Source organism: Dipodomys merriami, unplaced genomic scaffold, assembly GCF_024711535.1.
Source record: "Dipodomys merriami isolate MVZ:Mamm:240054 unplaced genomic scaffold, mDipMer1.0.p SCAF_700, whole genome shotgun sequence".
In the NCBI taxonomy this organism is placed as follows: domain Eukaryota; kingdom Metazoa; phylum Chordata; class Mammalia; order Rodentia; family Heteromyidae; genus Dipodomys; species Dipodomys merriami.
Genome location: NW_027206292.1, coordinates 42,734 through 58,090, shown reverse-complemented (window position 1 = coordinate 58,090; position 15,357 = coordinate 42,734). Strand labels below are relative to the sequence as shown.

Here is a 15,357-nt window from a genome sequence, read left to right as displayed (position 1 = left end):
AGCTTCTTCAAGACTAATTCTTACAGCTTCATCTTTCCAGAAAAAAAGAAAACAAATGGTGACCAAAGCTTCTTGCTAATGCGATGCTTTCTTTAGACTTCAATGATAACAGTCTAAATTCCTCTTGCCCTACTTTAAATTCAATTCCTAAATCAATCTCTATGAAAATATAGGATAGCCATACCCAAACATTCTTGTTTGTACATTTCAGGCAAATGGTCTAATGCCCTATTCTTTCTTTTTTAAATCATATTTTATTATCTTTAAGTCATTGTACCATTTAACCAGTGCAATGCATCTTCATGGAAGATGCACCCTTTTCATCATTCTCCCCATCCTTCCCAAGCCACCCTCCCTTCAATTTTCCTAGTTTCACAGGATATGTCATAAGTATTATGATGACACTCCTCTGCTCCACCTCTTTTCATTTGTCTGCCTTCCTCCTTCATACTTTCCAAGTACCAGTTTCCTGGTATTCATCCTGTTGGACTGTGAATTTGTTTTTCTAAGAAATTATGCCATTTGAATTCTCCCACAAAAATGCCTTACATCAGTTAATATGTTTGTCTGTACTTGCATATAACTTGTCTATTTATGAATAAGAGAAAATATGCTTGCATTGTTTGTAGACCTGACTTACTTAAATGGGCTTAAGTTCAGGGCCTTATGCTTTCTCTTGGCTTTTTGACTCAAAGCTGGCACTAAATATCACTTGAGCCACACTTTCACTTCTGACTGTTTGCTGGTTAATTGTGGATAAGGGTCTCAAGGACTTTGAAGGCTTCGAACCACAATCCTCAGATCTCGGCCTCCTAGGTAACTAAGATGACCAGCGTGAGCCATCAGTGTGTGACCTATGCCTTTTTCTCCCTTCAAATGGCCCCACTGCCCTTAGCATTTCCTCAAAGACCTGGTTTCAGAGCCCATAATTAACTGCTTTCCTTTCACCTTGCCTATTTTACCATAACAAAAAAGTCACTGAACCATGCTTGATCACTCTTCTTGTTTTGTTTTCCTTTGATTTCTGTTAGTTCTGTTTATCCACCACTATGAGAATAATTCTGATAAGGAAGCACGGCTTCGTGCTGCACTTCCCTCTGTGCCATTCCAGTTGCACAGCTTCGCTCTACTGATGCCTACTGACAGTTAATTAAAAGTAGAACTAAAATTCCTATTACATGATGAGAACTTTTGTTGGCTTAAGCCCTTGATTTTTCTCACATTTAAACAACTTCAAGTCATATAAATGTATTTCATCATTTAAAAATAAGAAAGAAAAATAAAGTGAAATTTTTTTGTCTCACTCTTTTTCTTCTACCTGTGTAGATCTTCTGCCCCAAAGAAATAACCTCTCTTACCAGTTTTCTAGGCCAGTTTGGCAAAAAGCAGGACCCTACCTCAAAAACAACTAGAGTAGCTAGGTACTGGCAGCTTATGCCTATAGTCCTGGCTGCTTGGGAGGTTGAGATTGAGAGGACCACAGTATGAGCTAGCCCAGAGGGAAAACTGTGGACATGATCATATGTGCCTATCATCCCAGCAAGGATAAGAAGCCTAACACAGACAGTCTCATTTCTTTGGAAGTAGGCAGCATCTTGGTAGTAGATAAGGGACTCTGGTAAAACATGACTTTCTCCTACCCTTCCATCTTCATGGAGATTCATGTGTGTGTGTGGCCGGGGGGGGGGGGGCGGGGGGGAGGGTTGAGCTGCCTTTTAGGAAGCTTCTCTGTAATACCTATTTCCTTTTTTTTTTTCTTTCTTTCTTTTTTTTTTTTTTTGGTCCAGTCCTGGGGCCTGAACTCTGGGCCTGGGTGCTGTCCCTCAGCTCTTCAGCTCAAGGCTAGCGCTCAACCACTTGAGCCACAGTGCCACTTGCGGCTTTTTTCTTTTTGCTTATGTGGTGCTGAGGAATCGAACCCAGGGCCTCATGCATGCAAGGCAAGTGCTCTACTACTGAGCCACCTTCCCAGTCCCTGAAATACCTATTTCTATGTTTCAAAACTGTGTTCAGCTTTTTTCTTTCCTGGCACAATAGTTTGAACTCCAACCCTATATTCTCTGGTTATGTTGCAGATGGAGACTCTGTGAGTCTCTGCCTGGGCTGGCTTCAAACTGATTCTCTAGAGCACATCCTCAAGAGTAGCTAGCATTTTAGGTGTGAGCCTTACCAACACCCAGCTTCATTTTTTTTTTTTTGTTTGCTACTTCTCTCTTTTGCTGACTACCCATGCTGAATACTGGCAAAGGCCTGCCCTGGTCAGGATGCTTGGTTGTTTGGCAGTAACTAAAGCATTTGTGATCAGGTATTTAAGGCAGGTGCTGGGGATGTGATGCTTAGAGGAGGAGGGAAGAGGGAAAAGAAAGATTGGTGAGATGAGGAAAAAAGGACTAGATGAGAAAGTGATACAGGGACACTGCTGCTGAGAGGAGCATGAAGGAGAAATGGGTCTGGGAAAGAAGCAGTGTCAATGGTTCATGGTTCACCTCTAAAGGCTCCAACCCTGAAAGGCCTACCCTGAGCTGAGATTGGTAGCCATGAGAACAGAAGGCAAGAGGAGGGAGCTCTCCCCTCAAGTAGAGATGGGCAAAGGAAGACAGAGACATCTAAGACTTGCTATCATGGCTATGAATCGCCTGCCCAGTGGGTAGCTCCAGAGAGGAGTTCATGTGTGGGGAAACTTAAGACAGCTAGGAGTTATGATGATCTATATACATAACCGCGAGCAAAACCCTCTCAAAGAATGGGAGCACTCGTCCTCAGGTCCCATCCTTCAATTCCAAAGCACTTACCGTAAAGCGAATGGACTACAATTCTTTCAATTTTAATCTTTCTCTTTGGTGGTAAATTCCCGTGAAACACATTTTTTACAATTTTGAAATATTCCACATAACGATGCTGTAAAGCAACAGAAGTCCCAATTTTAGTGAGAATGCAAAGTTTAGAGTCAGTATCCTAATCTCTCTTTTTCAGCTTAAGAGCAGGAAGAAATTAAGCAAACGTTTATTGTGTTCCATTATATAATTACTATTCTTTAATATTCTTATGTATTTACCTCATGACTAATTATCTACCATGGGAAAAAGCACTGACCTCAGACCTGCAGGGAGGAACATGGAAGAAGTAAGTCCTGCCTATGGCTTGCTAATGACAACTAAGGACAACTCAGGGGCTAATACTGCTATGGCAGAAGCTGCTGTAATGAGTTAAAGGAAGGACTGTGGTTTAATGGATGGTTCTTCATCAGGGGAGAAAGAGACCTCCACTAGGTGCAGTAGATAATTATATGTCATTTCTGGCTGTCTCTAAGAGCTAGAGTTTCTTCATCTGTCCTTTTCCCAAATTTGTTTTTGTAAGGAAACCCTGGAATTCTCTAAGTCTCACATTCCTTCTCTAGGGAAAGTTGCTCACAGGGGCTTTCCTGGGACCTCTCTCTGAAGAACTGAAGAGTTCTGGCACTGAGCCAAATGGGAAGGGCTGACAACATTAACTATCACATCTCCAATTAGTACAAGCAGTGTGCTGGGTACCTGTGGCCCATATCTGTAATCCTAGCTACTCAGGAGGCTGAGGCAGAGGCTGAGCCAGTGGGACTGAAAAGTCTGGAGAATCTATCTCCAATGAATCAGCAAAAAGTTGGGCTAGAGGTTTGGCTCAACTGGTAGAGTGTCAGTTTTAAGCAGGGAAAGCCTACTGAGCACCAGGTCCTTGAGTTCAAGTCCAGTATGGGCAAAAAGGGAAGGGCAGTAGTGAGGAAGGCACCTGAAAGTTCTTAAGTCTCAGGTGGCAAGAGGAAGGGCCACAAAGAAGGGCAGAATGTGGCAGTGTGTAAGAAGGACCTAGCAGAGGTGACTGGGTCCTGCAGCCTCTCTGCCCTGCCTTGTTTTCCCAACAAATCAGCAGAGCTGTCATCATCCATGGTATGCCAGGTATGGACTGAAGTCAGGGAAACCGCAAGACTGCAGGAGTGAGGAAGGGGAGATGTCTGCAGACCTCCACAGGAGACCCAGGGAACATCCCCCTTGGCTCCTGCCACCACATCCTCATACATTGCACTTGAAATAGCCACAGAATAAATGTCATAGTTCCTAACAAACCCTCAAAGGGCTGTAAGGTCTGAAATGGTGGGACACTACTTCGGGCTGGGGAGGGGCCCATGTGAACAAAGACTTGGGGAGTATGAAGTGTTGACATGCTGGGAAACAGCAAACCTCTTAAATGTGGTCAAGTATAGGATGTATAAATGCGCAGAGTGGGAGAAAGGACTGGAAACATCACATTGTAGAAGACCTCAGGGGTTCAGCTTAGAGCATTTAGTTGGTTACAGCAGGAAGGCATTGTGGATGTGAGCATGGAAATGGCATGATTAGAAATGGACTTTGCTAAGTTCATGTGTTATGTTTAGCCTTCTACGAGTACCTAATTTGTGTGTGGGTGTGGGTGTGGTGACAAACAGTGGACAAAGGGAAAACCTATCTGTGGATAAAGCTGTTCAATCTGGAGACCAGTAGTTATACAGTCTTGTGCTATAAGGCCGAGCTGCTCTTCAACTCCAGTATTTCTCTGAAAGAAAACTTGGCTTTCACAGCCACGTCCACAGCTAGGAATCCCCCACTGGCTGCCACACAGTCTGAAGAGAAACACAGACAAGGCACTGCATGCATAGGAAGTGATGGGCTGGGATGCCAACACATCTGGATTTGGGTGCTTGTTTCAAAACATTAATTTCTCTAAACTTCAACTTCCCGATTTACACAAAGTGCCCATTCAGAGTTGTTGACAAGATTAAGCAAGATAAGGAATAGGAAGCCCTTAGATGATCTACCCAAATTTGGAATATAAACTCTCTGAGATAAACACTTTGGTTTCTTCAGTAAAAATTATGAGAAATAAGAAAAGAAGTGAGAAACCAATGAACTTTAACTGAAGAGTTGTGGTAATGACTGAAATATATAGTCTTTAGTACTTGATTGAAAAGAACTAAAGTAAAAGGAGATTTTAGACAATTATGGGAAATTACACACTAATTAGAAACTAATATTATTGAAATATAATATTTTGGGGTATAGTCAATAATATCAGGTGGGGATTTTTGGTGGAGTTTTTTGGTGGGGGGTAATGCTGGCCCCGGGAACTGTCTTTGAGCTCTTGTGGTCAATAGTACCATTTGATACACAGCTCCACATATTGGTTTTTGGTGTTTAATTGGAGATAAAAGTGTCACAGAATTTCCTGCCTGGGCTGGCTCTTATATGTAATCCTCAAGTCTTACCCTCCTGAGTAGCTAGGATTACTGCCACTGGCAACCAGCAGTTGTTTTGTTTTCTTTTTGCTCAAGGCTAGTGCTCTACCAATTGAGTCACAGTTCCAATCCCAGATGTTTGGTGCTTAATTGGAGATAAGAGTCTCACAGACTTGCCCTGTCTGGCTTCAAACCCCAATCCTCTGGTCTCAGCCTTCTGACTATCTATGATTACAGATGTGAGCTCCCAGGGCTTGGATAGATGTTCTTCTTTTTCTTTTTCTTTCTTTCTTTCTTTTTTTTTAAGAGTGCACATGTTGGGTGTCATCCCAAAATACTAATGAGATAGAAGAATCTGATGACTGGAATTCCTTTCAAAGCAATCCTGGCTTAGGAAAGAAAGAGTAGGAAAGGGCATCCAGGGTTTGAGGGGAGTGGGGAGGGAAAGAATGATTATGTATGGGTTGAGATGAAGACTGAGGAATATACTAGATGATTCCATCTTTGTATGCTTGGGTTTGGATATGAAATGTGCTCTTAAAAGACTCATGTGTGTTTTAGGCCACACAGCAAACTTGTCCAAATTCAGAAACATTGAAGTTGTATCTTGCATTCTCACAGACCACAAGGGAATAAAATTAGAACTCAACACCAAAAGCCACCAAAAAAAATCCTGTAACACATGGAGGCTTAACAACACACTGCTGAATCACCAGTGGATCATGGAAGAGATTAGAAAGGAAATTCAAATGTTCATGATATTTAACAAAAATGAACACACAAATTACCAGCTCCTCTAGGATACAGCAAAGGCAGTACTCAGGGGCAAGTTGATAGCTCTGAGTTCCTACATCAACAAATTGGAGAGATCTGAAATCAACAATTTAATGAGACATCTGAGCCTCCTTGAAAAAGAGCAGCAAGATAAACCCCAATCCAGTAGAAGGAAAGAAATAATTAAAATTAAATCAGAATTAAATGAATTAGAATCCAAAAAAAAACATAGAAAGAATCAACAAAACAAAGAGTTGGTTCTTTGAAAAAATTAACAAAATTGACAGACCCTTAGCAAATCTTATCAGAAAAAGAAGAGAACACACCCAAATAAATAAACTCAGAGATGAGAATGGAAACATCACCACAGAAACAACCAAGATTCAGAACATTATAAGGGAATACTTCTCAAAACTTTACGCTAGTATGTTTGAGAACTTGGCAGAAATGGACCTTTTCCTAGCAAATACTGACATGCCAAAACTAAACCAAGATGAGTTAAACTATCTTAACAGGCCCATATCAAGCATTGAAATAGAAACAGCAATAAGAGACCTCCCATCTAAGAAAAGCCCAGGACCAGATGATTTACAGTGGAATTCTACAAGGCCTTCAAAGCAGAGCTTACACCAATACTCCTCCAACACTTCAATGAAGTTGAAAGAAAAAGTTGACTACCAAACTCATTCTATGAAGCCATCATAACCCTCATCCCAAAACCAGGCAGACTCATCAAAGAAAGAGAACTATAGACCCATTTCTTTGATGAACATAGATGCAAAACTTCTCAACAAAATTCTGGTCAATCAACTTCAACAATTCATCCAAAAAAATCATAGACCACGATCAAACAGGATTCATTTCAGGGATGTAAAGCTGGTCAATATACACAAATCAATATAATTCATTACATCAACAGGAGCAAGGATAAGAACCACATGGTTATCTCAATAGATGCAGAAAAAGCATTTGACAAGATCCAACACCCCTTTATGATGAGGTCCTGGAAAAATTAGGAATCCATGGAACATTCTTCAATACAATAAAAGCTGTATATGACAAACCTACAGCCAGCATTATACTTAATGGTGAAAAACTAAAGCCATTTCCTCTACCTCAGGAACGAGACAAGGATGTCCACTCTCTTCACTTCTCTTCAATCTAGTATTAGAATGGCTAGCTACAGCAATAAGACAAGATGCAAACATAAAAGGGATCCAAATAGGGAAAGATGAAGTAAAACTCTCCCTCAAACATTGAGATACCACCAGTTAGAATGGCTATAATCAAGAACTCTAAACAACAGATGCTGGAGGGGATGTGGATAGAAGGGAACCTTACTGCATTGCTGGTGGGAGTGTAAACTTGTTCAACCACTTTGGAAAGTAGTATGGAGGTTCCTCAAAGGACTCCACATAGAGCTCCCCTATGACCCAGCAATCCAACTTTTGGGCATTTACCCAAATGTTCACAAACAAGACCACACTAAAGCTACCAGCACGACTATGTTTATTGCAGCCTTTTTTTTTTTTTTTTTAACCATAGCTAAGATATGGAACCAACCCAGATGCCTCTCAGTAGATGAATGGATCAAGTAAATGCTGGGAAGGTGGCTCAATGGTAGAGCGCTTGCCTTGCATGCATGAGGCCCTGGGTTCGATTCCTCAGCACCACATAAGCAAAAAGAAAAAAGCCGGAAGTGGTGTTGTGGCTCAAGTTGTAGAATGCTAGCCTTGAGCTGAAGAGCTGAGGGACAGTGCCCAGGCCCAGAGTTCAGGCCCCACGAACAGACCCCCCCCCAAAAAAAGAAAAAAAAGAAAATGTGGTATATATACACAGTGGAATTCTATACCTCCATCAGAAAGAATGACATTGCCCCATTTGTTAGGAAATGGAAAGACTTGGAAAAAATTATATTAAGTGAAGTAAGCCAGGCCCAAAGAAACATAGGTCCCATGGTTTCCCTTATTTGCAATAACTAGTATATGTCTGAGTCATGCAGAAAAGGTCAGTTAAGTTGATGTTAGGGAAATGGACCCTAAGATATGTATTCAAATGTTTTTTCTTTCATGCGATTGTTTCTAACACATTTATAAGATTATTTCTTTGTTGCTTTGTATGTCCCTCCCCCATGGTATAACCCCTGCTTTCATTGTATTTGATGTTGTTATAATTTGTGGAGGGGAAGGGAAAAAACAAATCCTTTAAATAGGGATACAGGTGGACCCACTGCAACAATGAGACGTACAAGTCGTATGTTGAAAATGAACTTTACAACTTTGATAGGGGGGGAGGAGGGTTGCTCATTGTCTTAGCAGCAGTTTGTGAAAGAGCAATTCCTCTTTCCAGAGAAATCAACAGCCAGTCAATTTGAGAGAATCTCCAGGAGCCAGGAAAACCTTAGGCATTGGCCTTCCTGCTAGGGAGAGGAGATGTCAAATGGAAAGTGGGATTCTCTCGGGAGAAGCCAACCCAGGCAGCCCAGAGTCAAGGGTTTGGGAGTTGGAAGGGATCAGGAAACTGCTACAAGGCACAAGTGCTGCCACCTGAGTGTTAGAGAAGGGTTTCAAATGCAACCAAATTAATGGTGCAACTAACCACTTCCCACAAAAACAAAACCAAACAAAAAACCCCCTTTCAAAAGAGAACACTTACTTGTGATGGAATTGCAATCTTTTGAAAGACATTCCTGTAAGTCATATCAAATCTTTGTTCTCCAGATGGATCAATAGTTTCCTACAGAAAAGGGAAAATACAACCACAGTTTACCTTCACATCAGCAGTCTTTGGGCAGAGCTACTCAAAACAAGACGAACAAAACCACTTGTCTTGTTTAAGGCTCACAGACATGGGACTTTAGAGCTGGAATGCCATTAGAAATCACCTGATCCAACACTTCTTCTTACCTTCCATGTTACAAATGAGAAGAAAAGTCAAAAGACAACCAAGTGACCTGCAGTACAGCAGCCATGGGGAACACAGCCTGCAGCATTGGGCAGACATCGTGTTTTTGGAACTATGATCCACAGTACTAAACCTAGGACACACACACACACACACACACACACACACACACACACACACACACATACACACCACAAATAAGCCAAAGAAACCCAATAATTCCCTTTTCATATTTTCTATGCTGCTCCATTCATTCCTATTAAAAATGTGGGTCACAATCTAGTAAGTTGATTTTATAACTCACTGGCTACAGTTTGGAAAGCATTGTCCTAGAGCACTCATTTTCTTTTTTCTTATCTCAGGCCCTTGCTCCAGGTATTGGTCCAATCAGCCCTGCCTGTGGGCAGATATGGTGTTGCCCACCGTCCCCAGGGACCATGGGAAACAAACCTGTGACACTCAAGTTAGGAAAGCAGAAGGGTGGGACTACAGAACTGGACATGGTGCAAAACCTAAGCCTTCTCTTCTCTAGACTGTAGGCCCAGAAGTCAGTGGAGCTGGGTTCGGGGTATATCCTGCAGGTGGAAACTTCCTGGCAAGATCATGTCATAAGACTGTGTGCTACTTTATAAGGTACAGCTACCCACTGTGTCTCTGCAGAAATTTCCCAAGGCCACACATCCCCCAGAAATTGGCTATCAGGGATAATAAAAAAAAATAGAGGACCAACTTTGTTCTGAGTTGGAAAGCAGTAACTTTTATTGATTTAGCAATTCAAAGGATAGTTAAAGTCCTTTGGAAAACTTGCCTAACTTTGATCTTATTCTGAGGAAAGAAGAAGTCACAGTATTGGGGAGGTTACAAAAAGCATCTGATTACTGAGGGTTTTGTTTTCTTTTTGTGTAGACCAGCCTGAACTCTACTCCTGATTCTTTCCTGTCTCTGCCTCTTCAGTGTTGGGATCACAGCCTGCACTACCACACCCAACCAAGGTTATTTTGCTTTTGTATAACTTTGCTTCACTGGCTTTACCTTCATTCTGCCCCTATGGACATCTGCTACATGCTAGTGCCCACACCTGCAATCCTCCTGCTTAGAAGGCTAAAGACTGGAGGATCATGGCTTGAGGCCAGCCTTAGAAAAATGTCTTCTAGACTCCTAACTCAAAAGAAGCTAGGCATGGTGGCAGGACATAGTGGCACATACCTGTTGTCTCAGCTAGGACAGAAAGCCTAAAATAAGCATGGCCAAGAACTTGGCCAGCGGTTAGTGAGACCCTGTCTCAAAACAGCCAGTGTAGAAAAGGGCTGGAGCTGGAGATATGGCTCAGTGAGAGCGCCCCTGCCTAGCAAGCAGAAGTCCTGAGTTCAAACCCCACTACACACACACACACACACACACACACACACACACACACACACACACACACACACACACACACACACACACACACACACAAGAAATTGGACTCTAATGCTGGGTTTTGAACTCTCATGCTTGCTAGGCTGCTATGATTCTGCTAAATCATGCTCTCAACCCTTTCTTTTTGCTGGTCAATTTAGGATCAGTGCTTGCTTTCCATTCAGGCATGCACCTGAGCCATAATCTGCCTACTACAGGTTTCTCCATCATCATGAGATGACAGGTCTTCACCATCATGTCTGGCTTCCCTCTGTGGAGCTGGAGTCTTGTGGATTTTTCTGCCCAGGCTGGCTTGGATATGTGATCCTCTCATTCTCAACTTCTCACATAGCATGGGTGAAAAAAGGTGCATGCCACTGTACCCACTGTGACTTGAGAACTGGTCTCATGACCTATTTTGTCCAAGCCACAACCCTCCTCTTCTCAGACTCCCAAATAGCTAAGATTACAGTGAGTCACCAATGCTCACCTTTTCCTTGATTCCTATTTTTTAAGTATTGTATTATACAGTTAAAAACTCAATGCATATCTTACAAAATTAAGTAAATTGAGAGAAAGGGGGGTTGGGAAGGATGAGGATAATGGTGAAAGGGTGATACTGATCAAGATGCTTTGTGGTCATAAACTGCTTTGTTGATTGAAAACTCTTTTGTACAACTACTTGGGGATAATAAACATGTACTTTAAAAATGCGGGTGCTGGTAGCTCACGCCTGTAATCCTAGCTACTCAGGAGGCTGCGATGTGAGGATTGCAGTTCAAAGCCATTCCAGGCAGTAAAGTCAGTGAAACTCATCTCTAAACTACCAGAAAACTAAAAGTGGCACTGTGGCTCAAGTGGTAGAGCACTTGCCTTGAGCTGAAGAGCTCAGCTCAGGGTCAGTGCCCAGGCCCAGAGTTCAAGCCCCATGACCACCACCACCACTGTATATCTTAGATTTTGTGAATTTTGGTATTCCCTTCAATTTGTGCCTCATTGCTCTCACCATAGTCCTGGCTCAGAACAAGGACACAGGCCAGTTACTAACTGCATATTAAACAAGGCAGCACAAATCCAGATTTTTCACTTAAGCACCATGATCTAAGAACTTTCTACAAGGAATGTTTCAGAACCAAAAAATTCAACAGAGATAGTAACAACTTTCTTACCTTCGTGGTTAAAAACATTCCAGTTGCAATAAGGCAAGTGTAAATCATTGTCTCTGTTCTCCCTAGAAAAGAAGTTAGTGTTTTATTAAATGGGGGGAAAAATTCAACACATAACCTAAAACCTAAGAAAAGTGAGGGAAGGGGAAGGTTGGGAGGGGTGGGTAAGAATATTGAAAGAGATGACAATCATCAAGAAGCACTGTATTTATAAACTGCTTTGTTGAATGGCAATTCCTTTGTACAGCTACTTAAAGATAATAAAAATATTCAAAAACAAAAGCATAATAAATAAATAAATGGAAGAATTAAAAAAAGAATGCAAGTTATTTCAAGAGACCTTTTTTGACAGCCAATATATATTTATATGTTTTAGTTTTACTTTATACATGAGATCAAAGCTAAGGACATTAATAACTACAATGTAACATTTTATCACAAACTCTTTTTTGTTGCTGTTGTTGACTGTTAATATTTATTTTTTTGCTTGCTTGTGAGGTTTTTTGGCAACTGTTTGGTCCTAACACACAAACAGCAGTTGAACCACCAAAAGAAAAAGAAAAAAAATATCCAAACAAAAGAGACCGTTAAGAAAAACATTTCTTCCCCCCCAGCCTGATCCACCAACAGTGCAAGCCAGGAGAGGGGCTGGGCATGGCTCTGTCTAACCCGGCGTCCGGCTGTCCCAAAGCCACACAGCATGCCTATCCCTTCACTAAGCCTCTGGGTTCAAGTAAAAAGATAGACAGCGAGCGGCCTGGCTCCACTGGCCCTGCGACTCCACATGCCCAGCGCACAAGGGCCTCCCTCCTTCCCAAGCTGCGAACCACCCTGGATCCAGGTGTGTGAAGCAGGCCTGGGCAAAGGCGATGCCCGCCCGCGCCTGCTCTCCACGCCGATCTGCTCTCCATGCCAATCTCTCACACTGCCTCACAGTGCCTTCCGCTCAGCCCTCCCCCCCGTCTCCCCCCCTCCCCCCCCCCCCCGTCCCAATTCAGGTCTGGGCCGGGGGAGGGCCGCCATACGCGGACCCTTCTCCCATGGGCTTCCATCTTGATCGGGGCCACGGGGGAGGGGGGGGGAAGGGGAAGAGAACTGAGAACCAGGGCTTCATTGGAAGGATTTGAGGAACAAAAACCCAGCTTAAAAAAAAAACCTCCTTGCAGCCCTTATTTTGCGGCATTTTATCTGAAAGCTGGCAATGGAAACCTCTTTCCTCAAAGAAACCATTCTTACTGGTGGAAGGCCTAGCGCCAAAGGGGCTTTGTGACTTAGGCATTCAATGCACAGTTTAGAAAATCAGACTCTCCATTATTACTGCCTCTTGACACACAGTTATGTGTGACTCATCCACACGATGACTTTCAATCGATGACACCAAGACCATCTCCTCCTTAGCCTGATCCATAGCACACTGGAACTGAGTGCTGAAGGGAAGCATAATCATTTGGCAAATGCAATCATTTGGCAAGTGCAATCATCACTAAACCTCTCAGACAATGATGAGTTCACCCAGCTGGAAATGCCTGCTGTATCATTAACAACCTGTCATTTCCAATTGGTCAGAGAAATCTAGATTTTTCTTTTTCTTTTTTTGGGGGGGGTCCGGTAGTGGGCCTGAACTCTGGGCCTGGGTGCTGTCCCTCAGCTCTTCAGCTTAAGGCTAGGGCTCTACCACTTGAGCCACAGTGCCACTTCCGGCTTTTTTCTTTTTGCTTATGTGGTGCTGAGGAATCGAACCCTGGGCCTCAGGCATGCAAGGCAAGCGCTCTACCACTGAGCCACCTTCCCAGCCCTAGATTTTTCTTACTAGGAGCTTTCCTCCAATATTTTATAGTGGTCTTGCTTGAATTGAATTTAGCTGCATAATAGATGGAATCTTCCTGAAACACTCAACTTAGTCTTCAGAAAAATTAAAATTCTGTTCAGCTTGACATTTTCAGATTTATATAATATTTGGTCATTTGACATAACAAAGATAAATAGACACAAGATAGAAACTAACATTTATTTATTGACTCATAATGAATCTTTACATGCTTGTGAGAAAGATACCTTAGCATTAGGAATAAAAAACTGAGTTTCTACAAGTTTAAGAGATTGTGTGTGTGTGTGTGTGTGTGTGTGTGTGTGTGTGTGTGTGTGTGTGTGTGTGTGTGTACTGGGGTTAGAACTCAAGATCTCTCTTGGCTTCTTCTGCTTTTAGAGGGTACTTTACCACTTGAGCCATATCTCTACTTCCAGCTTTTTGTTGGGTACATACAAGAATCTCTGGACTGGACAGCTGCTGAACATGATCATCAATTGTCAGCTTCCAGATTAGCAACAATTATAATTATGAGTCACCAGTGTCTGGCTGAGACTTCCACAGTCAAATAAAAAAAAATCTTGATGCCAAGTGAGATGTCTGTCATGTTGACAGACTCAAACTGTTCTCAAAACAAGAAATACAAATGGCTAATAGATATATGAAGAAATGTTCAACTTCCTTAGCAATAAAGAAAATACAAATAAAATGTACACAAAATTGCACCACACCAAAGCAGATTGGCAATCATAAGAAAACAACACAAAGGGATGGTCGGGGTAAAAACAAAGTGTGGGGGGGTAACTGCTCAATAGGAAATGTACTCATTATCTTACTCATGTAACTATAACCCCTATGTAGTATCTTTACAATAAAAAATATATAAAAAAGAAAAGAAAAAAGAAAACAACACAAAGGCTGACAAGGATGCAAGAGAGGGGTGAGAAGGAACCCTCATATAGTGTTGGTGGGGTATAAAGTAGGACATCCACTATGGAAATCAATATGGACCTTCTTCAAAAAACTAAACATAGCTGGGCGCCGGTGGCTCATGCCTGTAATCCTAGCTACTCAGGAGGCTGACATCTGAGAATCGCGGTTCAAAGCCAGCCCGGGCAGGAAAGACTGTGAGACTCCTATCTCCAATAAACCACCAGAAAACCGGAAGTGGCGCTGTAGCTCAAGTGGTAGAGCGCTCGCCTTGAGCTGAAGAGCTGAGGAACAGCCCCCAGGCCCAGAGTTCAAGCCCCACGACCGACAAAACAAAACAAAACTAAACATAGATCTACTTTGTAACTCTTACAAGTTTAACTTCAAATTACAAGATAACTTCACTAGTGAATTTTCACATAGTTAGGGAAAGAGTAATGCTAATTTATGCAGATTCACCTAGAATATAAAAAGTAAAAGTAACTGATGTGCTTTTATGAAGTTGGAACTGAAAAAGATTATTATTAGAAAGGAAAAATTATAGCCAATCTTACTTATGCCTTGGATTAAAAAATCCTAAACAACAGGAATCCAGCAATTGATCAAGTTAATATAGTATAATGATACTGTGTTTAGAAAGACAAGTTGCTTTATCACTTGGTAATTAATGCAACTAATTACACTAATAAAATGGAAAATAAGATTATCATCTCAAAGACTCAGGTAAAGATTCTCATAGAAGTCAAAATCCATTCATGTTTTTAAAAATATCTAAAACAATTTTTATTCTTTTAGGCCCCATCTTCTAAAAATTCCATCAGTTCCATGGGCTGAGGGCCAAACTTTAATGCACAAGCCTTTTAGAGACATTCAAGATCCAAGCCAGTGGTGGCTCACACCTGTAATCCTAGCTACTCAGGAGGCTGAGATCTGAGGATCGTGGTTCAAAACCAGCCCGGGCAGGAAAGTCTATGAGACTCTTATCTCCCAATAAAGCACTAGAAAACTGGAAATGGTGCTGTGGCTCAAGCGGTAGAGTGCTCATCTTGAGCTGAAGAGCTGAGGGATAGTGCCCAATCCCTGAGTTCAAGCCCCATGGCTGACAAAAAAAAAAAAAAAAAAAAAGATCCAAG

General features: G+C 42.0%; 1 protein-coding gene across 5 annotated transcripts in view; it reads right to left on the bottom strand.

The window, feature by feature from the left end:
* LOC138817888 (phosphatidylinositol 3,4,5-trisphosphate 3-phosphatase TPTE2-like) overlaps nucleotides 1–15,357 on the bottom strand; it is a 42,895-nt gene that overhangs the window by 9,328 nt on the left and 18,210 nt on the right. For all 5 annotated transcript variants that reach the window (XM_070008657.1, XM_070008659.1, XM_070008658.1 and 2 more), the window contains 3 exons: nucleotides 11,491–11,552; nucleotides 8,672–8,752; nucleotides 2,793–2,898 (listed from right to left, as the gene is read on the bottom strand). In XM_070008657.1, the coding sequence (XP_069864758.1) occupies nucleotides 2,793–2,898; nucleotides 8,672–8,752; nucleotides 11,491–11,552 (249 nt within the window). The remainder of the gene's footprint in view (nucleotides 1–2,792; nucleotides 2,899–8,671; nucleotides 8,753–11,490; nucleotides 11,553–15,357) is intronic.